Raw genomic sequence first — 26,386 nt, 5'->3', positions numbered from 1 at the left:
GTAACCCGTTTGTAATTGCAATAAGGCACGTCTGGGGTTTGTGGTATATGGCCAATATACCATGGCTAAGGCCTGTATCCAGTCATTCCGCATTATGTCGTGATTAAGGACAGTCCTTAGCTGTGGTATATTGGCCATATACCACACCTCCTCTTCCCTTATTGCTCAAATATACCGGTATTTGGTGTACGGACCGGTTTGGGTTTTTACTTTACCTTCTATACCGGTATTTGAATGTTTGGTTTGTTAAATCTGATATGCCATGTGTAATGTAATGTAATGTCAATGCTTTCCACACATACCTAGCCCCGTTAGCTAATAAATATACTGAGTCAGAGAAAATTGAACTAGCTATACAGCCTGATAATACCAGTGATGGTGTAGACCTAATTCAAAATGTTTGTGCAACATTATCTTCTAAATCAGAGGGATACGTGAAGCCTGAGTATGTTCGCTACATGCAGTAGCTAAGAGAACATTACATGTAGCCAAAGATTATAGGGTCCCCTAAGAAACACTTATCAACACTTTGGTTGCTACCCTGTCTCTATGGCATTTTTGTTCATTTTCATGTCAACCAGCACTGTATTCAAAGTGTCCGCTATTATATTCTAACTATGGAATTAGAATAATACATTTCCATGATTCCAACAGTTCACCGAAGTGAACATTTGGTTTAGGTCCACTCAGTCCCTTAAGGGGGGCAAGGTAAATGGCAAGAAATACACAGCCATTCTGAGTGAGTGATCACCGTCAACCTATGGTGAAGAATTTCTATCCTGATGGGAGTGGTCTCTTCCAAGATGACTATGTCCCCATCTACATGGCACGAGTGGTCACTAAATGGTTTGTTGAATGAAAACGATGTAAACCATATGCTATGGCCATCTGTCACCAGCTCTTAACCCAATTCTACACCACCATCAACAAATCACCAAATGATGGAATTTCTTGTGGAAGAATGGTGTTGCATCCCTCCAGTAGAGTTCCAGACACTTGTAGAATCTGCCAAGGCGCATTGAAGCTGTTCTGACGGCTCGTGGTGGTCCAACGCCCTATTAAGACACTTTATGTTGGCGTTTACTTTATTTTGACAGTTACCTATACATTACATAATTACATTGTTTATTTTTGTTAATGTAAAAAAAAAAAATCTTTCTTATTACCCATGACATTTCTCAGGGTATCTGCAAGATTAGGGGACAGATAGCATGAAGGGGTCCCATATTTCCCCCACCTTTGTTCTGAAGTATGGCATTTGTTTTCTCCAGCGGCAGCCTTTTAAATATCTCACAATACCACTGATTTTTATAGTAGGTTGCTGGTCTTTTATCCAAATCAGATTGAGTTGTGTAAGTAAGTAATGGTCTGTTTTCTGTGACACCTGATGCAAGTAGCAATGGGTCCATTCTTCTAGGACATCTTAACATGCCCATTAGCTCAGTTTAGTTCTTCTCCCAGATAATTGTTAATGTGGTGGGTAGGTCCAAAACAAGTGCCATTGGGTACGTTTCGTTGTTGTACTTATTTTTGTACTTACACATGTTATTCTTTTATTGGCCTTTGTATCAAATTGATGGTAAGTCTAATGGTGTTGAATAGTTAACATTTCTTTGCTTTTCCACCCTGTAAAAGAGCATGACTGCAAGATGTTTAAGAGAAGATGATGGAATTTTCCCTCCCCTCAATTTAAAAGGAAACAAAAACAGTGAAATCATAGACATTTCTCACTACATAGGGACCCCCTCCTGTAAGAATACCAATAAGAAGAAATAATTCAAGCAAATCAAAATTGAGGAGGCCCAGCATCTGTAATCCTGTTTCTGCTTTCCACCTCTCAGCTTCGCGTTGCTCACAGAAAGTCCATCCCAGCTCTACCCTCTATCAGGTTGGGCAGATAGGGCAGCCAGTGCCTTCGGTACCATAGGCCGGGGAACCCCGTTCCTCTTCGGACCGTCCGCGGCTATCCGCCTGGCCCAGATCGAAGCCCAGCTAGCCCTGCACCAACTGAGCATCATCGCCGCTGCCAGTAACCACGGCAACCAGCAACGGGCCCTGCTCAACCTTCTCCAGCAAGCAGCTGCCAACAACATCGCTCAGCCGCTCGCCCCCGTCATGTACCAGCCTCAGCAACAGGGGCCACCCTTCAACAGGCCCAGGAACATGCCATACCATCAACAACAACCGGGCCACTCTACGGGCGGCAACAACATGGCCCAGATGAACAGCTACCAGGCTGGTCAGTTCCCGCCGCAAACACGGCTACCCGAGGAGCTGGAGTCAGCGATCTCTGTCCGTGTTCAGGGTGGGAGGGACGAGGACCACCGACTACTCAACCAGAATACCCAGATCCCCCGGCAGCACTGTGTAGATCCCCGCATGCACGGGGACGGTCGGGGTGGGAGTTCAGAGACTGCCTATTCTAACAGCAACAACCTTGTTTCGCTCTCCTGCGATGACCAGCAGAATCAGATGCAAGATGTGGACTGGTCCAACTACCAGACTCCCAGTAAACTCTTTGGTCTCAATCAGCAGCAGCACCTCCAGCAGTCCTCCCACTCTCATGCTAACCCCAACAGCGGGCATTCAGGAGGGGGCATGCAAAGTTGGAATGCTCCTGTTTCTCAACCGGCTCGTCCACAGGGTGGAAACATGCAGGGTCTGTACGTACCTGAGAGCGCAGGCAGTATCCTGGCCGGCTTCGGTTTGTCAAACGATGACCTGGAGGTTCTCAGCCACTACCCTGATGACCAACTAACTCCAGACACTCTGCCCTTCATCCTACGTGACATACAGATACACAAAACAAACAGAAACACAGGCCCTCCTGCGTTCTCTCAAACTCTCCCTGCTATTCCTAACCTGCCGCCACCGCTGCGTCTTTCTCCACCACAGCGGCATCCTGCACATTCATGTCCGACCAACATCCCAACTTTTCTGAGTGTGACGCAAACGGCGGGTAAAGTTATCGACTACGGCCATGCGAGTAGGGCGGCAGAAGAGGGTAGGGACTCTTACAAACGCGAGCTACCGTCCAAGGAGAGAGCGACGAAAACCGAGTCAAAGTCCACCGGTTCGTCTTTGAAACGTAAATCTGAATCCCCAAGGCGGCACGACGACTCTTCCGACTCAAAGAAAGACAAAGACTACAGGAGGCGTGCTCCAATCCCCGACACTCACAAGCACAAAAGAACGCCCGTCAGAGAGCCGCCATCAAGATCTCGGTCGGAGCGCGATGGGTCCAGATCAAGGCCACAGTTCGAAGCCAGGAGTGAGTCGTCAAAATCAACCAGACCCTCCGGTGCCAAACGCAGCTCAAGCGCAACCAAGAGGCTCCCAACACCCACCATGATAGGTGATTTCTCGGCGGACCCTCCGAAGGTGTACCCCCACACCTGCTCCCTGTGCGACATGCAATGTGAACGGGCTAAGGTGAGTACCGTACCTGTACCGCACACGTTGTTCGCCAAGCAGAGATTTTGTTTTTGTTAAACGGATACTTCAGGATTTTGGAGTCTGATGAACTCGTGGATACCATTTGTTGTCTCTGTGTCCAGTTAGGACGTTGCTAATTGGCGTTAGCGCAATAACTGGAAGTCTTTTGCAACTGCTAGCATGTTAGTAGATACCATAGACTTCCAGTTGTTGTGCTGATGCTAGTTGGCTTTGGCTTGCAAAGCTACTTCTAACGTCCATCATTCTGGATACAGAGAAATGGTATTAATGAGTTCCCCTGGTTCTGGGGAAGTAGATAAAGGGCTTCATTGCCAAAATCACAAAGTATCCCTTTAAGCTTTTATAAAGGCCCAATGCAGTTAAAGGGAAAATCCACTCAAACTATATTTTGGAATTTGTTTCCATTAGTCCACTGTTGATACAGTACCACAGCGTTTTGAATGTCAGCAGTCAAGTTTTCAAGATATTGGACTTTCAAGAAGCAAAGTGTCACTTGCCACATTGTCATGGTGATGCAAAACCTTTTGGGACTATCAACAATTGACTAATGAAGAAAGGAGAGAAAAAAAAAAGAGTTGTGGGTTGGATTTTTCCTTTAAACACCACAACCACTTTTAAATACACACCAGGCATAAAACACAGTGAAATACATCACATATTTGATTCTACTTACAAAAAGAAACATATTTTAAGCAATGGTTTAACAGTGCTGATTCACATAAACAGTTTGTACGTTTGGTGAGCTTACGCCGATTGAAGCACCAGGTTTTCTGTACAATCTTTCATTTTATTTGGACATATAAATACCTTAATTGGCATTCCAGCAGTGATCTGTTGTTGTGCTAGCACCAGCTGAGCGAGCCTCTGTCTTTAGCGAGAGTGAAGTGAATTCGGAACAACAATGTATGCATCTTTAAAAATAGTTTTCACATATAAAGTTTGTATGTCCGAAATCAGAATCAAATATGCTTCCCAAAAATAACATGGTCGCTGTGGGAGAATGTATATTTTGATTGGCAATTTTCTGCATTTGTCAGTGCCATCAGGTAGCCTGATTCCAGATGTGTCCATGTAAACAGCACTATTAAGGAAATCGTTCTTCTTCCAAAGCATGGAAACGTTTTTATTATACTACTTTATTGATCTGACTATCCACAAAATCGCATTATTGTGTGCGTCTAACCGTACACGGTGTCTTCTCCTTTCAAACCGTTCCTTTGTAAATCCATACATGGTTGTTGTTACTGTTGAGTTGTTCAACAATTAAAACAGCTAAACAATAAAGGAGAAGAAAAAAGAGAAACATTTGCTCCTGAAAAAGTAGCCTGACCCGTACTCTGCTAATGACGAAGAAGATGAAGATTACAGAAGACATGGATATAACTGCAAAAGCTGAATCGTATTTGTGGTGAAGAGGACTAACTTTACCCAGTATTCACTCTTCTGCAGTGTACAAAAACATTATCAATGCTGTTTTAATACAAGAAACACCATTTTGCAATTTACATGTTTTTTTTTTACAGGTTGTTGCCAAAAATGTCTCTTTTGATAACTTCAAATCTTGATACCTTCTTTAGTACTTTGCCATTTGATTTGATGCCTCAAACTTAAACAAGTAGTTTCAATACATATATTTTTGATAGCTTGTTGAGGAATGCATTCAAGATATGGAAGACCTACACATATCAACAATACCCCTAAATATACATTTCCACCATTCTCCTTAATGCATACACACGCATAGGCACTATGATGGTGTACATGTGATCCTACCAATCACATCTCTCTGCTGGACTCTGGTAGATATCTAACCATTATTTCTTTATTTTATTTTGTTTTTTTCCTCACAGGACTGGATCGATCACGTGAACACAGTCAACCACACAGCTAGCTGCAGAGATCTGCGCAACAAGTGGGTGTTTACATTTTTTGTTGTTGCTTAAACTATGCTGGCAGTTAAAATCCTTATGTCTATTGAAGCACCCATCAGTCTAAGTACAAAAAATAAAATACACCCCATCAAAATTCATGATATCAGATATATTTTTTTGTGTTTTTTTGCATGGGCTGTCTCAATCCATCACATCCGCCTATGTCAGCCTTCCGCGTCCATCATGAGGAATACGCACCGGATCGATTATATGCAACGCAGGACATGCTAAATAAACTAGTAATATCATCAACCATATGTAGTTAACTAGTGATTATGATTGTTTTTTATAAAATAAGTTTAATGCTAGCTAGCAACTTACCTTTGCTTACTGCATTCGCGTAACAGGTGGGCTCCTCGTGAGGCAGGTGGTTAGAGCGTTGGACTAGTTAACTGTAAGGTTGCAAGATTATATTAGGCCAAATCGGTGTCCAAAATGACAGATTTCCGAAGAAAAAAAAATGAAAACTTGAAATCGGTCCTAATTAATCGGCCATTCTGATTTAATCGGTCGACCTCTAGTGCCAACTACTGTCTGTAGCGTCCGAACCATTTGAGCTACATACTATGACCCCACTATGGAAAGGGGTGACTCATGAACACGATGGTGTTCTCCGTTTTGCTCCATGACCTTCTGAACCTAACCCTTACAAACAAATGAACTATGGAGGAGTTAGTTTTGTTCCAACAAAAATAAGGGGTTAAGTAAAACAACATTCTGAGCTTTCTTATATCCTAGATATAGGACAGACTCTTCAAAACCTTAGTCTTTATGATAAAAAAAAATTACTGCCTTTTTTGTTGCCATTTATGAATGTGTTATTCAATGCATTTCTATGGGCTATAGGAGGCCAAATTCAATATTTCCTAAAATATAGATTTTTTTTTTAGCTTTTGGGGAATCTTAAATGTGTACTAGAAATATCAAAATCAAATAGCTAAATGATCCATGGTATGACCATCTTAAAACAATTCCATATGTTAGCTTTGTACCCCTCCCCCGCAACGGCTTAGACTTTTAGAGTTAACTAACCCATCAATACGCAATAATAACCCATGGATGATGTACTCATGTCTCTTCTTTCCCCCCCAAAGGTATCCAGACTGGAATCCAAATGTCCCAAGGTGAGAGATGTTCCTAAAATGTAGGACTACCTATTCTTCACCCTGATTATCCAATCGCACCTTTTATTTTTAGATTACAACTGTGCAACTGACAAACCACCTATCATTTTCCTCTGGTGGTGTTGTATGTCACTGGGTCTTTGAATCACATATAATGTCATATTGTTCTTCTGACTCCTCTCTCCCTTCTTTGCCCCAAACCAGGAGGGACCCGTCTCAAGGTCAGGATGCCTGTGCCACCTGGCAGTCCCTAGAACGCTCTCCCTCCCGCTCAGTCTCCCGTTCCTTGTCCTGGTCCCCCTCTCCCACCCCCCCTCCGGACCGAAGCAGAAGGATCTCTCCGCCCACCTCCCATGGACACGCCCACCACACCTCTGGTCGGCACAGCCCCTCCCAGTCCCATCGGGGTTCTGCCTCCAGTGCTCACAGGCCGGAGAAGAGAACCAGTGAATCCTCAGGTAAGCCACTTTGTCTAGATGCTAATCTGGGCTAGTGGTTGACACGTTTTCCCAGACCCAGATGAAGCATATTCCTAGAGTGCTAGTCTGTTGGCACTGTAATATATCTGCCCTGTGCTACATCGTCATAACCCAGACGTAATTTGTTACCCCTATCTACTGTAATATATCAAATCAAACTTTATTTGTCACATGCGAAAACCTTACCGTAAAATGCTTACTTACAAGTCCTTCTTATTCTTATGTGTCAGATTTTTTACAACATTTACGGAAAAAGCACACCATGCAATAATCTGAGTACGGCGCTCAGACACAAAAACAAGCCATACAGGTACCCGCCATGTTGTGGGGTCAACAGAAGTCAGAAATAGCATTATAAATATTAACTTACCTTTGATCTTCATCAGAATGCACTCCCAGGAGTCCCAGTTCCACAATAAATGTTTGTTTTGTTCGATGTCCATGATTTATGTCCAAATACCTTCCTTTTTGTTGTAATATATCGATGTCATTATAACCCAGACATCTGTCACCCCTACATCCAGGGATATCTACTGTAATATATTTACGTCATTATAGCCCAGACATCTGTCGCCCCTACATCCAGGGATATCTACTGTAATATATTTACGTCATTATAGCCCAGACATCTGTCGCCCCTACATCCAGGGATATCTACTGTGATATATTTACGTCATTATAGCCCAGACATCTGTCGCCCCTACATCCAGGGATATCTACTGTGATATATTTACGTCATTATAGCCCAGACATCTGTCGCCCCTACATCCAGGGATATCTACTGTGATATATTTACGTCATTATAGCCCAGACATCTGTCGCCCCTACATCCAGGGATATCTACTGGGAGCTCCTCTCGAGAAGGCCTGAAGCGTTCCAGAAATGACCCCGCCAACCGTGCGACTGGCCACGGCAACAGAGCAGGGGTTTCTGGGAAACACGAGTCCGGGAAACGTGAGTCCTATTTGTCGTCCACCAGCAAGTTTCCGGAGTCCATGTCTGAGAAGCCACATCGCCCATCTTCCTCTGCTTCCTCTAAGCCAGGCGCCAAGCCAGCGGCCGGGAAGGAGACCGCCTTAGGACAGGACTCAGAGGTGTGCCCTTCGCAGAGCTTTTGGTTCAATCATTTGTTTGCTATGCACAGTGTCATTAGGGCTCTTAAGATTAACCTCATTATCAGTAATAATTACTTTCAGTAGTAATATCATTAGGGAAATTTCACAAATTGAATTAGAACTAACTTATAAGCTGCTTCTTCACACTCCCATCCAACCCAAGCAGTGCTTGTAAATCTTCCTTCCTTGATTTTAGCTCCAGTCCTCCAACGCGCCACAGAAGAAGCTGAATCCAACGCAGCAGAAGAAGAATCCTCCAGGTTCCTACTTGCTCTATCTGTCTGGCCTCCCTGTAGATGCCAAGTACCAGGAAGTGGTGTCACTGGTGCAGTCCTTCGGCAAGGTCACCAACGTCCTCATCATCAGGAACGAGGAGGGGGATGAGAACCAGGGGCAGCCGCAATACAGTAAAGTGAGTATAAATAACTGTGTGGGAGTGTCAAGTTAGGCATCATACCCTTTAATGCTAAGTGGTGTCTTTTTGATAAGTATGAAGACATCTTGTTTACCCCCTGGAGTCGATTCCCCCGGCCCTGCATAATAAAAAAAAATCCCCATCAAAATCACTCAGTTTAAGCATAGTTGTGGACTTAACATCCAATTTGTTTGTTTTCCTGTTTATAAGTGTGGTTTTTCAGAGAGAAAATGATTTTATAGGGCTCAATAAATAGGCTAAAGCATGGGGTTGCCCCTCTGCATTTATTATATTAACTGGTTAGCTTCCAAAAAGTAAATGTGGACTGTTGTAACATCTTCAAAGTGTGCCAGTCAGATATATTAGTAACATCTTCCTGAAATCGTCCATATTGTTTTGTTGTGGCGGGAATGATTTTGCCGTGGCACAGCACTACATATAAATGACTGCAGCGGAAACACTGATACACTATATATATACAAAAGTATGTGAACACGACGTCAAATGAGTAGATTCGGCTATTGCTGCCACCCGATGCTGACAGGTGTATAAAATCGAGCACTCAGCCATGCAATCTCCATAGACAAACTTTGTCAGTAGAATGGCCTTACTGAAGAGCTCAGTGACGACCAACATGGCACCATTATAGGATGCCACCTTTCCAACAATCTAATTGGTGAAATTTCTACCCTGCTAGAGCTGCCCCGGTCAACTGTAAGTGCTGTTATTGTGAAGTGGAAACATCTAGGAGCAACAACGGCTCAGCCGCGACATGGTAGGCCACACAAGCTCACAGAACGGCACCGCCAAGTGCTGAAGCACATAGCGTGTAAAAATCGTCTGTCCTCGGTTGCAACACACTACTGATTTTCAAACTGCCTCTAGAAGCAACATCAGTACAAGTACTCTTCGTCTGGAGCTTCATGAAATGGGTTTCCATGGCCGACAGCCGCACACACAAGCCTAAGAACACCATGCGCAATGCCAAGCTTCGGCTGAGGTGGTGTATAGCTTGCCACCATTGGACTCTGGAGCAGTGGAAATGCGTTCTCTGCAGTGATTAATCACTTTTTACCATCTGGCAGTCTGACGGATGAGTCTTGGTTTGGCGGATGCCAGGAGAACGCTACCTGCCCCAATGCATAGTGCCAACTGTAAAATTTGGTTGCAGAGGTATGTTCTGGGGCTGTTTTTCATGGTTCGGGCTAGGCCCGTTCTAGTGAAGGGACATCTTAACGCTATAGCATACAATGACATTCTAGACTATTCTGTGTTTCCAACTTTGTGGCAACAGTTTGGGGAAGGACCTTTACTGTTTCAGCATTACAATGCCCCCATTCACAAATCGAGGTCCTTAAAGAAATGGTTTGTCAAGATCTGTGTGGATGAACTTGACTGGCCTGCACAGAGACCTGACCTTAACCCTATCGAACACCTTTGGTATGAATTGGAACGCCCCCTGTTGAGCCAGGCCTAATCGCCCAACATCAGTGTCTGACCTCACTAATGCTCTTGTGCCAGGGACCTCACGATATGTATTGCATTCAATATTGTTATTTTGTTGCGATTCAATGTTCCAAACATAATGCTCACGGTATGTCTGCTGCAAAGGTACAAGAGAGAGCCATGATAAAACAAGTTTTGATTTGTCATGGAATTAAAAGTGCCCAAAAAAATGGCTTCCTATTCAGAAAGAAGAAACAAGCTATGAAGCCAGAGTAATGGTGCAGGTACACCCACTGGCGCAATGTTTTTTTTTCAGATATGTAACTGTACCCCCCCCCCCCCCCCCCCATCACTAGTTCTGTATCCATCTGTCTAACATCTACCCCTCTTGGTGTCTCTGTTCCTCCAGGCCACTGTTTGCATGCAGAAAGAGCAGGATGCTAAAGCACTGGCTGAGTGCCTCACTCTCACCATACGGGAACACCCCATCTCTGTCTCCGACCAGGTTTGTCCCTCCCTGCTTACCGTACCAAAGCCACCTCAGCTCCCAGCTGGGTATTCATCCACTGGATTGAATATCATAGAATTGGCTCATGACAGAAAGAGGAGAAAATTAAATATAAAGAAAGGTGATGATTGATCAAATTGAAACTGTTTTTTTCTTTGTTTTACAGAATGGTGAGGAGGAGCTTACTTCCTCCATACCTGTCATTATAAAGGGGTAAGTATTATGCATTACCTGTGTATACTAGGGTTATCTTTGACCCCTGAACTTTGCCACTTGTGCGTTATTACGGATGTAGTTCTTCACACATTTCACTCATCTCCATAGAGAAGTGATCGGTGCTCCCAAGACACCTGCAGCCCCCAACGAGGCCAACTTGACCGTCAGAGACCCAGGTAAAAAACATGCACTTAATGTTCTTTTGGAATGCATCCCAAATGGCACCCTATTCCCTATATAGTGCATTGTGTTCTGCTCAAAAGTATTGCACTAAATAGCAAATAGAGTGCCAGCCTTAGATGTCTTGATTAATATACAACTAATGATGTTTGATAGACCTGATCAATACTTTTTTCCCCCCACAGAAGCCAGCGTTGGTCAGAAGAATTCAAATGAGGTGCTTTATTTTTGTTTATCTGTCTCTTATTTGCCAGTATGTCTATTACAATTTTATTAAGTATTTCAATCTTATATATCACATCTACAGAAATACAAGTAAGTGACGGCTGTCCCGTCCCGAATGCAGCAGGTGTAGACTTTACTGTGAAAGCTCTTATCCAGCAATGGAGTTAAGAAAAGATTTACTAAAAAAAAAGAAAGTTAGAAATTAACAGAAGACAATTACGTAACAGATCATAAACATCGAGTGGCAGCAGTGTAAAAATTAGAGGGGGGGGTTCAATGTAAATAGTCTGGGTGGCCATTTGATTAATTGTTCAACAGTCTTGTGGCTTGGGGGTAGAGGCTGTTAAGGAGCCTTTTATTCCTTGACTTGGCGCTTCAGTACCGCTTGCTGTGCGGTAGCAGAGAGAACAGTATTACTTGGGAGATTTTGGGGGGGGGGTGGGGGGCTTCCTCTGACACCACCTAGTATATAGGTCCTGAGTGTCGGGAAGTTTAGTGTTTCAGTTAATCTTTAACACTTTTAAAACAATAAAAAACAGCCAGTCAGCCAGCCAGTCAGCCAGCCAGTCAGCCAGCCAGTCAGCGGTGTCTGAGCTGTAAGATTAAATGGGTTTCCCAACAGATACACAGGGAGCAGGTGAAGCCACAGAGGAAGAGGAAGAGGGGCTGTAGAGCGGGACAGCTCGAGAGACTCAAAAGACTACAGAGGGAAAACAAGGTGCAGAACTGAACTGATATCTCATAGGCCCAGGCAGGGGATGCTACATTATGGAACGTTTAGATAGAAATCTATCATGTAGATTAGACTTGATTTGGCTCCGTCAGGACAGGTAGAATAGGAAATTGTGTGACTGTTAGCTCTATTGATGATATCTCTGTATACAACGTTCTGACCGTTTTCTTTTGTTACCTCACTAAATACTCCACGTCTTGATTATGACGGTCTTTGTCTCCTGTGGTTTGACCTTTTTAGAGGGGCATGGTCAAGATTACTGGACTTCCTGAAAGCGGCTGCTCCGAGATTGATATCGCGAAGCTGGCCCAGCCCTTCGGTACACCTGTCAAGATCCTCCTCATCACCAAGCCCAGTGAGGTAGGCACGCTATCCGCAATAAATCACTCACTTTCACATTATGTGGCTTAGGGCAGTGTTTCCCAACCCTGGTTCTCCAGTACCCCAACAGTACACCCTGTACAAGCACACCTGATTCAACTTGTCAACTAATCATCAGGCCCTCAATGAGTTGAACCAGGTGTGTTTGTCCAGGGCTACAACACTGTGTGCTGTTGGGTGTACTGGAGGACTAGGGTTGGGAATTTGATTCCAACGTAGGACCTGCTGAATATATTGTCAGGGTCAATGTTCTGTCAGATGCTTTGGGTAAAATAGTCAGTATAATGGCAATATCATATGATTTTCACATCGATTTTTAAACAATATAACTTGTGTGCCCAATATGACTGACTGTCTGTTTGTGGTCCTCGCAAGGCTCTGGTCACCATGCAGGATGTGGAGACAGCCCAGGAGATGGTGAAAGTTTACACCGACATGCCTGTCTGCATCAACGACTCTGTTCTGAACATGAGCCTGCTTCCAAACCTCCTGGTGGACTTCAACAGACCGGTAAGATGCTGTGGCTTGACTGACTGATCCCTATTAGGGCATCAACCGTGCATCTCCAGCGTCCTCTGTTCTGGGCAGTTTTCTTCACTTAATTCCAGGTGGTTGCTGCAAAGTATGATAAAAGTCCACTATGAAAAGGGTGTTTATGTACATTCAACTGATTCTTCTCTGATCAGTGACGACATGAAGAACTTTTCATTCCATTTTATTACCACAGGTGGCACTTTTCCATTCATTGATGGGACCCAGGAATCCTGTTAGTGTGAGTATTGTACTGTTGCTTCAGCTAACCTAAAAGGCTCTTAATAATAGCATTGTTGCCACCTCAAGGAAAAGGTAGAAAAACACAGACAATCCCAACTGATTTAAGACCTGCATGATTTAACCTAATGAAATGAATCACACCCAAGAGCATATATTATTGCAGAGTCCCTTTTCAATTTCTAACAACTATTTATGAAGTTGAGCTTCTAATAATTGATACAAGTAAAGGTTTTTGTAATTGATGAATACATTTCAATGTTTCCAATGCGTCCTGCAGAAGGCGGAGGTGGGAGGTGATGATGACTGGAACCGTCTCCTGGTTGTCAGTAACATCCCGGCCACGCCCTCCGGCCCAACAGAGATCCAGAAACTGGTCCAGCGCTTCGGCACAGTCCAACAGACTCTGGCACTCAAGGACAAGGTGAGGGACCTGTGGGTGGGGAGGGGTGTGTTTTGGGGGACGGGGGGGTCTTTGTGTGCTTAAGTGTCTGTGAAAGGGAGGGACATCTTAGTGAGGAACGTTTAACTGTTTGTGTCTTGCATCTACCCTGCCTACAGTAATTCCACGCCATCCATCCAATCCTGTTTTCTTTACCCCATGTAGATCATCTTTGAGATGGGAACAGCAGACATGGCCAAGAGTGTCTTCAACCGCTTCCAGAAGTTTCCCTGCATTGTTCAGAACAACAAGCTTGCCTTCTCCTGGAAACCTGATCCCAAGACTGATCTACCTAAAGTCGACATCTCCTCTGCCGGCTCAACAGCTTCAACTGATGGCAATGACTCCCAGACTGCAGAGACTACTATGCCCCCTGGTGGCCAGGAGGACTCACTGTCTCAGTCAGGATTTAAGGTGGAGTCAGGAACCGGGGTTGATACTAAGGTTGAAGGACAGGAGGTTCAGCCAGGGAATGAAGGGATGAACGTTGAGAAAGGGGTTCAAGCCACAAAGTCTCCAGCATTAGGAGGAAAGGATCAAGAGAAGGAGCCTGATGCATCTTCCTTACAGCCAGCAGGAGTGAACCAGAGAGAACCTGGAGGTCAGGGTGGAGAGGTCGTCACAGAGAAAGTTGTAGACATTTCAACAACGGAGTCCAAAGAACCAGTCTCCTCAGATGCTACCTCCGCTCCTCAAGCTGCTAAACCAGAGACAGAGAAAATGTCTGTTTCCAGTTCCACAACAGCCACCCCAGCCCCAAAAGTGATGGCGGCCATCATAGAGGCCTTACGACAGGAGAGCAGGAACAGATCCTCTACCAGGATTACCACCGACCAGGCTGCAGCTGAGAATCCTCCAGGTAAACAACCAAAAGATAAGGAGACTCCAGATGTTCAGGCTGCCCCTGCTCTACCCAGAGTGACCCCAGAGATCCTGAAGGTGCTGCTGGAGGAGTGCAGGGTCCGGTCCACCAGTAGGGCCGGCGCTGAGCAGGCCAGGAAGGAGCAGGCTCAGGCGCCCCCTGCAGGCCAAAAGCCATCCACTGGAAACCGAAGAGACCACAGTGGAGACAGGGAGCCTGGAAGAGAGCAGGCCACCAAGAGGAAGACCCGCGAGGAGGAAAGGGAGGAGAGGGAGAGAGCGAGGAGGGAGAGGGAGAGGAGGCTGAAGACCCAAGAGGAGGAGAAGGAGAAAGGAAGGAGGGAGAGAGAGAAGAGGCGGTCCCACAGGGAACGGTCATCAGGATCACCGGGGTCCAGGTCCTCTATGAGGTATGAGGGGAGCCGGCACAGCGGGAAGAGCGGCGCCAGGTCTGAGTCCAGGAGAGGAAACGGAGAGGAGAAACAGCAGGTAGGAGAGAGGCTAGTGTGTTGGTATTCACTCTATATACAGAGAGGACAAAACATTAACAACGCTTTCCATGATAGGCTTTCACCTGGACAGTCTATGATCCCTTATTGAGGCCACTTGTTAAATCCACTTCAATCAGTGTAGATGAAGGGGAGGAGACGGTTTAAGTCATTTTCAAGCCTTGAGACGATTGAGCCATGGATTGTGTGTTTGTGCCGTTGGGCAAGACCTAATATTTGTGCCTTTGAACAGGGCGTGGTAGTAGGTGCCAGACACACTGGTTTGTGTCAAACCCAGCAGCGTTGCAGTTCTTTCCATGCTCAACAGTTTCCCGTTGTGTATCAAGAATGGTCCACCACTCAAAGGACATCCAGCCAACTTGACACAACTGTGGGAAGCATTGGAGTCAACATAGGCCAGCATCCCTGTGGAACACTTTCAACACCTTGTAGAGCGGGGGGGGGGGGGGGGGGGGCAACTCAATATTAGGAAAGTGATCTGTGCATGTATGGATGGAGAGAGAATCTCCAGTGAACCAGAGTGTCATATACCCATCATGAATACAGAATGCCAATATCAACTTTCCCATCATTTTGGGGAATGACTTGCCATTTTGAAGAAAACAGTGGTTTTAAAGTTCCCTGTCCTGTGTTCTTTCAGGAAGAGGAGGAGTTAGGTGAGAAGCACGTCCCCTTCGACATGGAAGACTTTGTGACTGTGGACGAGGTGGGGGAAGCAGCTGCGGTGCCCCGTCCTCTCCCCGAGATAACCACAGAGGTGACCGTCAACGACCCTGTGACCACAGCCTCTGAGGCGGAGCAGCAGGCACCAGCTGACACTACATCGATGGAGTTGGAGAGTGAGCCTGGGACAGCCAAGGTACGGGAGGAAGCGCTGGACAAACGAGAACAGAAGGAGGAGGGGTTGTCCCCAGCAACCACAGAGGGGTCGGTGAAGACTGCAGAGGGACCTGGGGACGTGACAGAGGAGACATTTCCTGACTGTCAGGATGACATCAAAGAGGTCAGTGTGTCCAGTCACATTCCTATTTGAGTAATCCCTTTCCTAAAAGAAAGGCTTCAACTCTATAGCATTCATCAACGAGCAGGTCGGTGATAAGACTACTTCAACTGAGGAAGGAAAAAATGAAGTGTTTCTAAAGTGTGAACACAACCCCAATCTTATCTAACATTCCTCTCCTTCAGCCTGTGGTCACTGTGCCGAAGACCATCTGCGACGAGGTCACTGAGGAGTCCACAACCACAGACGCACCTGCCGCCGCTGAAGAAGAGGAACGGGATGGACGAGTGGAGGGCCTCAACATGGGGACGTTTCTGACGGTGGACGAGGTGGGACAGGTGGAGGAGGACGGGGAGAAGAGGTCTGCTGAGAACGGTAAGCAACATACTGTATATCACTGCTATGCTTGTCTCGTGAAAGCCCATCATTGTAAATAAAATCTGGTCTGCTGTGCTTACCTGTATAAATAAATGTGTTTTGTTTTATGAAGATATGGTAGGAAACTGGCCAGTGGAGATAAGAAACCAACTTTATGTTAAGTCAATCTGCAACATATTTGTCTGAGGAGACTGGATTGTGTTCAGTAGCGGAATGTTCTGAAATAGAAAATAAATTAGTGGTTTGGTCAAGTTTAGGTAGTCCCTACCTGATATTTTTTTCTGAGGTATATATCGTCTTGTTTGCCACAGGAGGGAAAAGACTACAGGTAGAATGTTGTTTTGACATATGGTAGCCAGCCTACTGTATGCATAGTAGTGGTTGAGTTGGCCACCCGCCTTTTTGTTAAGTGGTCAATGCATGGTAACCTGGTTTACATAGATTAGTGGTTGTGGTCATTGTAGAGGAGTGGTAGTGGCAAGGTCAGATAACCAACTGTATGTGGTAGAGGTGTAATGGTACAAGCATTGGTACTGAACCGTTCGGTATGAGGACCTCAGATCGGTCTGCACTGTGAACCCAAATGAATAGATAAATAAATCATCTGTGTGTACACAGTACCAGTCAAGTTTACACACCTACTCAATACCTACTCATGTATTTTTTACATTGTAGAATATTAGTTAAGTCATCAAAACAATTAGAAAACAAATATAGAATCATGTAGTAACCAAAAGTGTTAAACAAATCAACGTTTATTTGATATTCTTCAAAGTATCCAACCTTTGCCTTGACAGCTTTGCACATTCTTGGCATTCTCTCAACCAGCTTCATAAGGTAGTCACCTGGAATGCATTTCAATTAACAAGTGTGCCTTGTTAAGTTAATTTGTAGAATGTGTTTCCTTATTGCTTTTGAGCCAGTCAGTTGTGTTGTTACAAGGTAGGGGTGTGTCGTAACGTTGTATTGATTAATGTGACGACAGCTGTTTATAATTACGTGATTTAATGAGTCCGGTATTATTAACTTGTTAACCTGGGGGCACCATGGGAAAGTTTTGGCTGAGTTTCTATTTCCCAAAATATCTCAAATAATATCAGAATATCGATTTCACAACAGTCGCTAATTAATTTCCTCTACGGTCTCATTCTGAACGTTGCATAATCTGCACAAAACCGATTCCCACTAAAATAAAGTCCGTACCACACCAAGGTGAGTTGATAATTTTAGCTTGTTAGTAAATAAATAATAATATAAGATACGGTCTAGGCTATTGATTAGAACTTAGTTCAATGAAACAGGTCCCTAGCGTGCAAACACAATATGACACGTGTTGCACAAAATGAGGATTTAAAAAGAGAGTGCACGAGAGAAAAGCACACTTGGGTACATTTGTAAACTATGCTTAGTTTAACCCTAACCTTGCCCCGAACTGCCGCTGTTATGGGTCAGAATACAATGATGTAATTACTTGTCGAAGGTCTCTGAAGGGGTGTCTCCTCGTGGCCCGAGTTCCGACTTCTCCTCTGATGGTGACACTTCTGTTATTATCGGGTGTAACCCTCTGATTGTCCACACAATGTTGGTGTCCTTTCTCTTAGTGGTCTGTTTCCTCGCCCTTGTTCTGAAAGCGGGTCTTCTGAGGATGGCTTATCGGCCATATAGGTGGTTCCAGCATGAGAATGAAAGCAGTGTAGACACACGATTCCTTGGAGAGAATAACCATGTGGTTCTGCTTGAATTTACCCTCTTAGACACAGCTTCTCATCCGTAGCATAGATTGTTACGGTTCCTTTGTCGTCTTCAACCTCGTGTTGTGTTTTGGTTTTACAACTAATCGGACCTTGGCTGCTGTTCGTGGTCACTTAGTTCAAATGTTAATTCTTAACTCATGTTTTATACCCTCGGGTCAGAAATGGGTCTTTCTGCTTTTAGGGCAAGTTCTCTGGGCGTAACTAGTTACGAGGCAAGGTCTGGATTTTACTCAGATCCAATTTAGACAACTAACTTCACATTTCATCTTTAAAAAATAAAACATTCCCTTTTGATCTGGACATTTTTTCCACACACCACACTATGCCAACATCAAGTACTTGTTGTGAAAACTCTTCAAGTTACAATGTTTTCGATTTCTAACGTCTTCATTTAACTTATGATAACAAAAACAACATTCATTTTCATATTCCGTCTGTCGTCATGACTACCATTTTGTCTGATGAAACATATTGTCTAAAAGTCCATTTATTGCATGTTAGGTAGGTTCTCCATAGGCACATCATACATTCCATTCCTCCATACTGAGAGGACAAATACATTTGTCTGCTGCTTTAAGATTTACAATGGGCGTGAGGTGTCTCAAATCCCCCACCTCCATACCTCTCGATCTCTCCCCCACTGGTGGAGACCCGAACAGGCCAGTCATGACAGGTGGTATACAGAAGAGAGCCCTATTTGGTAAAAGACCTGAATCCATAATATGGCAAGAACAGCTCAAATAAGCAAAGAGAAACGACAGTTCATTACTTTTAAGACCATAAATGTCAAGCAACATATGTCAGAACTTGTTTCTTCAAGTGCAGTCGCAAAAACCGTCAAGCGCTATGATGAAACTGTCTCTCATAAGAAACCGCCACAGGAAAGGAAGACCCAAAGTTACCTTTGCTGCAGAGGATAAGTTCAAAGCAAAGAAACCACTACTAATGGACACCAATAAGAAGAGACTTGCTTGGGCCAAGAAACACGAGCCATGGGCATTTCATCGGTGGAAATCTGTCCTTTGGGTTGAGTCCAAATTTGTGATTTTTTTTTTGTTGGTGTTCCAACCTCCGTGTCTTTGAGATGCTGAGTAGGTGAACTGCATGTGTGGTTCCCACCGTGAAGCATGGAAGAGTAGGTGTGATGGTGTGTGGGTGCTTATTATTATTTACGATGACGGCCTACCCCGGACGACGCTGGGCCAATTGTGCACCGCCCTATGGGACTCCCAATTACGGCCAGATGTGATACAGCCTGCATTCAAACCAGGGACTGTTTGTAACGCCTCTTGCACTGAGATGCAGTGCCTTAGACCACTGCGCCACTCAGGAGCACTTAACCAGCATGGCTACCACAACATTCTGCAGGGATATGCCATCCCATCTGGTTTGTGCTTAGTGGGACAGTCATTTGTTTTCAACAGGACAATGACCCAAAACACACCTCCAGGCTGTTTAACCTCTTGAAACTAGGGGGCACTATTTTCGTTTTTGGAAAAATAACGTTCACAAAGTCAACGGGCTATTTTGTCAGGACAAGATGCTAGAATATGCATATAATTGACAGCTTAGGATAGAAAACACTCTAACGTTTCCAAAACTGTAAAAATATTGTCCTGAGTTATAAAATAAAATAAATATTTTTTTAAATCCAATCAGGAAGGGACTCTTATTTAGAAAGCTCTGCGTTCCTATGCGTCCCTATTGAGCAGTGAATGGGAAATCAACCATATTCCTTTTTCTATGGATTCCCTAATGTGTCTAGTGTTACAATACATAGTTTAGGCTTTTATTTTGAAAAATTAGCCTGAACGACAACATTGTGTCAGTGGTCAGCTGGAGGCTCTGACAGATTTGTGCGTAATAGACAAATGCGACCATTGTTTCTCTCTTTCCTACTAAGAAGCCACCTGTCCCGGTTGATATATTATCGAATAGATATTTGAAAAACACCTCGGATTGATTATAAAAAACGTTTGCCATGTTTCTGTCGATATTATGGAGCTAATTTGGAATATTTTTCGGAGTTGTCGTGACCGCCATTTGCACTTCACGTTTGGTTGAAAAATCCACCGGAAACTGTGGATTTTTCAACCAAACGTGAAGTGCAAATGGCGGTATTTCGGCTATAAAACTAATCTTTATGGGACAAAATGAACATTTGCTGTCTAACTGGGAGTCTCGTGAGTGAAAACATCCAAAGCTCATCAAAGGTAAACGATTTAATTTGATTGCTTTTCTGATTTCCGTGACCAAGCTGCCTGCTGCTAGCTAGGCATAATGCTATGCTAGTCTATGATAAACTTACACAAATGCTTGTCTAGCGTTGGCTGTAAAGCATATTTTGAAAATCTGAGATGACAGGGTGATTAACAAAAGGCTAAGCTGTGTTTCAATATATTTCACTTGTGATTCCATGAATATTTTCTAGTAATATTTTTTGTCTGTTGCGTTATGCTAATTAGTGTCAATTGATGACATTTCTCCCGGAAAGTGTTCGAGTCACGTTACGAACTTCGCCTTCTCGCACCCATTTTCACCAAACACGTAGTACCCGCTTCCATATAAGCAAGCTAAAGCTGAAGTAGTCCATGTATTGGCCAATGCACCCATGGGTTGTGCTTACTACAGATAGACAGAGAGCTACTTAGCAGTGACATCACATTACCCAGGAGTGGGAAATGAGAAGTACGGTGCTACAGATACACCCCTCCTTATGAGAGTCAAATAAGTGCATATTTTTCTCTTTGTTCAAAACATTATAGCATGAGCCATGTTTACATATTGATCTTTTACAAGTATTACTTTTACAAGTGACTGAGTGTTGTTGAGTAATCTTGTGTTTTCAATCACCAAAATCCCAAGTGTTATTCCTGATTGTGCATTATGACTCATTATACAACGGGTGGGTCTAATGCTGATTGGTTAAAATCGTGTTCCAGACAGTTTCTGTTCCAGAAGTTAACACTGGCTAACTCTATGACATTAAAATGCCAATTTCTTTTGGTTACACCTGACTGTGCAATCCAGACTCATCAGCCAGGAAATGTATAAACTTGATCTGCACTATTAAAAAGCATCTAGACATTATCTCACGTTTCTTTTAGACTAACATTTAGTTTTCAACAGTAGAGATTTGTTTAAACGTTGCCGTCTCTGACATTTGCAACATTGTTTCAAACATTCAAATCCGATCTCCAGCTTTCCCATAGTAATGAACGTCAGGAAACATGGACGATAGAGGCAGGCAGTGTTTCTCAGCCAGTCGAATTCATGAATCAGCTGGCATCACTTTTATGGATATAAACTTGGGGAAAAAAGAAAAGACCCCTTTTTCAGGAACATGTTTGAGTTAAAAAATAAAAATCCAAATAACTTCACAGATTTTCATTGTATAGGGTTTAAACACTGTTTCCCATGCTTGTTCATTGAACCATAAACAATTCATGGACCTGCACCTGTGGAACGGTCATTAAGATATGAACAGTTTACAGACGGTAGGCAATTAAGGTCACAGTTATGACAATTTTAGGACACTGAAGAGGCCTTTCTACTGACTTTGAAAAACGCCAAAGAAAGATGCCCAGGGTCCCTGCTCATCTACGTGAACGTGCCTTAGTCATGCTGCAAGGAGACATGAGGACTGCAGACGTTGCCAGGGAAATACATTGCAATGTACTGTGAGACACCTAAGACTGTGTTACAGTGAGACAGGACGGACAGCTGACAGCTGATCGTCCTCGTAGTGGCATAACACGTGTAACAACACCTGCACAGGATCTGTACATCCGAACTTTAAAAAAAATATATATATATATATCTCACCTTTATTTAACCAGGTAGGCCAGTTGAGAACAAGTTCTCATTTACAACTGTGACCTGGCCAAGAGTAATAGATGTGCAGATGATGATGTGCAGATGATGATGTGCAAGTAGACTTGCTTGGGTGCAAAAGAGCAAAAAAATATATATATCACACCTGCACCTGCAGGACGGGTACAGGATGGCAACAACAACTGCCCGAGTTAGGCACAATCCCTCAGTGCTCAGACTGTCCGCAATAGGCTGAACTGAGGGCTTGATTTTTAGAGGTGGAGGGTCCGTCATGGTCTGGGGCGGTGTGTCACCGCATCATCGGACTGAGCTTGTTGTCATTGCAGGCAATCTCAACGCTGTGTGTTACGTCATGGTCTGGGGCGGTGTGTCACAGCATCATCGGACTGAGCTTGTTGTCATTGCAGGCAATCTCAACGCTGTGTGTTACAGGGAAGACATCCTCCTCCCTCATGTGGTACCCTTTCTGCAGGCTCATCCTGGCATGACCCTCCAGCATGACAATGCCACCAGTCATCCTGCTCGTTCGGTGTGTAATTTCCTGAAAGAATGAAGGATTGTCAGTGTTCTGCCATGGTCAGCGAAGAGCCCGGATCTCAATCCCATTGAGCATGTCTGGGACCTGTTGGATCGGAGGGTGAGGGCTAGGGGTAACATCTCACAGCAAGAACTGGCAAATCTGGTGCAGTCTGAGGAGGAGATGCAGCTTTATGCAGCTTGTGGCCACACCAGATACTGAGTGTTGCTTTTAGATTTTGACCCCCCCCCTTTACACATGTTAGGTTTGCTGAAAATATACGCAGTTGACAGTGAGGGGACGTTTTAATTTTTTTGCTGAGTTTATATACACAGAAATGTCATTGAGAAAAGGTCAAACGAAACAAATTGCAGCTAGTTTGCAATCTTTCCAGCTCAAGTTTTAAGTGATTGTGTTAGCTGTGTTGTTGGCTAGCTCCCCTAAACAACAGTGCCCTGAAGAGTGAAGCCATTTTTATTTTATTTAATAAGAAATATAATGTTGGTATTCCAGATTCCATATGTTCATTAAGTGAATGCCAGAGAAGCCTGTGTTGAGGATATATTGGCACGGGTGGTGTTAGGCCTGTGTCAAACACCGGCTTGAGGGCATTATAACCTTTTATAAAACAGGTTACCAACATATTCAAATAATAATTTACATATTTTAATTAACGTTATTTTGATGAATTTATTCATACTAATTTTCATTCTTCCAAAACATATAGTCCCAACAGAAATCTGGGGTTTCTACCCAAGCCGGTTGGTCGTTCATTCTATCAGTTGCCAGAGATGCGATCCAGTCGTTCAGTCTATTTGTTCTATGGACACAACCCAGTTGTTTGCTCTAAAATGTTCCATTGCCATACTGGCTGGCAACGTTCTTCGCCATAGGTGGCTAGCTAGCAAACAAGGAAAAACTTAGACACGTCAAAAAGTGCAACCAGAAAAACAGCTGCAGTGACATTTTATTTGGATACATTGATAACAATGAGCTAATGAGATGCAATTTCACCTGGCATAGAAAATATGTTACAGTAATGTTTGTCATTTCATTTTCCCACTCTACCAAAACTGAACCGTGGCCCCAACACCGCAATACGTACCTAACCGTGGGTTTGGTGAACCGTTACAGCCCTAGTATGTAGATCAATGGTGGCTATGGTAACCACTATACGGCTAGATGATAAAATGTGTTCGGGGTGAACTCGGCCAAATCAATGGTGGTATCAAGCTCATGTTAACCTGGTTACCGGTCTGTTTTGTGTTATGCCACTCCTCCTCATCGCAAACATGGCAGGATGGCACAAAAAGCTGGGTTCTTTGAGAAGTTGTAGAAAAATATGGTTGGTTGACGGCCTGAAACCACGTCAGTTGGATTGTTTTTAAGGTGTTAGATTTTTTTTTATTTTGAAATAATGCTTTAAAGACTTGAATTATAATTTTTTTCCTTCCTTGTAAGGACATTCTGGTGACCTGTCAGGTCTAGGAAAACTCAAACAGAACAGTTAAGGTCTCAGTGATGACCCTGCCCCTTCCTCCATCTTCTCTTTCATCTCAGTGGTGTCTAAGCGAAGGAGGACATCTCAGGAGGAGAGAGAGGAGGAGACGGTGAGGAGGAAGATGAAGATGGAACCCCTCTTTTATAAAGACTACAGCATCCCTCCCTTCAACCCTGACAGCCCTGTCGGTGAGACTTAAATGCTGCTGTGTTTGACAATGAACTAGTTGTTGAAATTGATTAGGGTAGCTCTAATGATACATTTGTCAAGCTTATCGATTGTTAGAATAGTGTGTGTGTGTTTACATAGGTCCCATAGTGTAATCACATGTCGTTTGTATATGTTAAAATAGGTTTTGTTTCTGGTCTGTTTGATCACTATCAGGCATGGAGTTTCTGGTCCCCAAGTCAGGCTTCTTCTGCAAGGTGTGTTCTAAGTTCTATAGCGGAACTGATGAGGCTGAGAAGAACCACTGCAAGACCCTCAAACACCATCAGAACCTGGAGGTGAGAACCCAAAACAACCAATCAGCAACAACACTGACGGAATAACATTTTGACAATCAGGGAAGGGGTCAATTCCATTGAGTAAATTCCTTTGGCAAAACAAATTTGGAATTTCAGTTTGCTTCCTGAATTGAAACGGTTTTATTGCTTTTATTGTCCCGGTGTTACGTGTTTGATAATTAATACATTGATACTCAGGAGTGGGGAGGAGATGAAGGAATGTGTCCGGTCATGGAAACCATCAGCTTAAGATTGGCAGCAGTGACGGTGTCTCATGGAACCCATATGTTCCACATAGAATCAACATGATCTAGTAAGTAAGATACTCACTCATGATTTTCTTTTTATTCTTCTACAGAAATCCCTGGAGAAGTGGAGAGTGAAGAAAGACTGACTCCGTGATGAGCTGAAGAGTTAAATATTGACTGTCTGTGTCCCAACCACGGACTGGTTCATTCCTGTCTTAACTCTTTTCCCACTTCCTTGTTTTTGTTTTTCTTCCCCATGGGTCCAATCTCACTCACTCTCTCTCTCGCTCTCTCTCACACACACACACTCACAACTATAACTGTTTCTATGTTAGTTATTTTCCCATGATATAGAAGAGGAGTGACTCAATAGAGAGTAATTAAATTAGAAACCCGTGTACAATGAAAATAAAGTGTTTTATTCAATCGCCGTGTCTTTGTTTTGAAATTGAAACCATCCTTTGAAGACATGTTTACCAGAGTCACCTTTTACCCTTATTCAATACATCTTTATTCATCCCCACCAGGGCAATTCTGTCTATATACTTACGCATTATCCTGATTTGAATACTGTTAATTCAGCAGTGTGGTGTCCATGCACACAAAGGGAAATGTACTGATTTCCATGTTCAAGTCATGCATGGACCATTAGCTTCCCCTAGCTAGCCACTGTGCTAAAACGGCTAACCTCCTGTTACCATGGAAATATATTAGACTTGGCTTTAGTTAAGGTATCGCGCTCTTTTATATACTGTAGCTATTTCAAATACATTCCAATGACTCACTACTTCACTGCAACAGTTGATTTCTGTAAAAGAGAATTCTGTCAACATAAATAAATTAAAACAAACAAAACATGTTTTTTTATTGTTTCTGATCACTGACAACAATGAGACAGAGTGGGAGGAGATCGGAGAACTGGCACTGTGGTGCCAGGACAACAACCTCTCTCAATGTGAGAAGACAAAGGAGCTGATAGTGGACCATAAGAAAAGGAGGGACGGACAGGCACCCATTAACATCGACGGGTCTGAAGTGGAGCAGGTCGAGAGTTTCAAATTCCTTGGTGTCCACGTCACCAACAAACTAACATGGTCCAAACACACCATGACAGTTGTGAACCCTCAGGGAACTGAAAAGATTTGGCATGGGGTCCACAGAAAATAATACAGCTGCACCATCGAGAGCATCCAGACAGGTTGAATTGCCTGATAGTGATCAAACAGACCAGTACATCACTGGGACCAAGCTTCCTGCCATCCAGGACCTATATACAGTTGAAGTCAGAAGTTTACATACACCTTAGCCAAATACATTTAAACTCAGTTTTTCACAGTTCCTGACATTTATTCCTAGTAAAAATTCCCTGTCTTAGTTCAGTTATGATCACCACTTTATTTTAAGTATGTGAGATGTCAGAATAATAGAAAGATTATTTCAGCTTTTATTTCTTTCATCACATTCCCAGTGGGTCAGAAGTTTATATACACTCGATTAGTATTTGGTAGCATTGCCTTTAAATTGTTTAATTTGGGTCAAATGTTTTGGGTATTCTTCCACAAGCTTCCCACATTAATTTGTGTGAATTTTGACCCACTCCTGACAGAGCTGGTGTAACTGAGTCAGGTTGTAGGCCTCCTTGATCACACACGCTTTTTCAGTTCTGCCCACACATTTTCCACACAAAGTAATTTGACTTTGTTGTCCTTAAGACATTTTGCCACAACTTTGGAAGTATGCTTGGCGTCATTGTACATTTGGAAGACCCATTTCTGACCAAGCTTCAACTTCCTGACTGATGTCTTGAGATGTTGCTTCAATATATCCACATCATTTTCCCCAAAGCACAAACATCC

The 26,386-nt window shown here is 43.6% G+C and overlaps 1 protein-coding gene across 2 annotated transcripts in view; it reads left to right on the top strand.

Moving 5' to 3' along the window:
- LOC109879677 (zinc finger protein 638) overlaps positions 1-25,376 on the top strand; it is a 42,660-nt gene extending 17,284 nt beyond the window's left edge. Inside the window, exons 2-22 of one of the 2 annotated variants that reach the window (XM_031815027.1) lie at positions 1,842-3,432; positions 5,307-5,368; positions 6,482-6,511; positions 6,716-6,969; positions 7,825-8,084; positions 8,302-8,517; positions 10,376-10,471; positions 10,641-10,687; positions 10,799-10,866; positions 11,056-11,087; positions 11,718-11,813; positions 12,069-12,188; positions 12,585-12,719; positions 12,937-12,981; positions 13,261-13,404; positions 13,588-14,772; positions 15,433-15,795; positions 15,978-16,167; positions 23,836-23,964; positions 24,161-24,282; positions 24,641-25,376. In XM_031815027.1, the coding sequence (XP_031670887.1) occupies positions 1,842-3,432; positions 5,307-5,368; positions 6,482-6,511; positions 6,716-6,969; positions 7,825-8,084; positions 8,302-8,517; positions 10,376-10,471; positions 10,641-10,687; positions 10,799-10,866; positions 11,056-11,087; positions 11,718-11,813; positions 12,069-12,188; positions 12,585-12,719; positions 12,937-12,981; positions 13,261-13,404; positions 13,588-14,772; positions 15,433-15,795; positions 15,978-16,167; positions 23,836-23,964; positions 24,161-24,282; positions 24,641-24,676 (5,221 nt within the window). In that variant the 3' untranslated portion in view covers positions 24,677-25,376. The remainder of the gene's footprint in view (positions 1-1,841; positions 3,433-5,306; positions 5,369-6,481; positions 6,512-6,715; positions 6,970-7,824; positions 8,085-8,301; positions 8,518-10,375; positions 10,472-10,640; positions 10,688-10,798; positions 10,867-11,055; positions 11,088-11,717; positions 11,814-12,068; positions 12,189-12,584; positions 12,720-12,936; positions 12,982-13,260; positions 13,405-13,587; positions 14,773-15,432; positions 15,796-15,977; positions 16,168-23,835; positions 23,965-24,160; positions 24,283-24,640) is intronic. The other variant, XM_031815028.1, reaches the window with a different exon arrangement.
- Positions 25,377-26,386: the final 1,010 nt, after the last annotated feature.

This window comes from Oncorhynchus kisutch, unplaced genomic scaffold (genome assembly GCF_002021735.2).
Source record: "Oncorhynchus kisutch isolate 150728-3 unplaced genomic scaffold, Okis_V2 Okis07a-Okis12b_hom, whole genome shotgun sequence".
Classification (NCBI taxonomy): Eukaryota; Metazoa; Chordata; class Actinopteri; order Salmoniformes; family Salmonidae; genus Oncorhynchus; species Oncorhynchus kisutch.
This window is presented reverse-complemented; position numbering and strand designations above follow the sequence as displayed.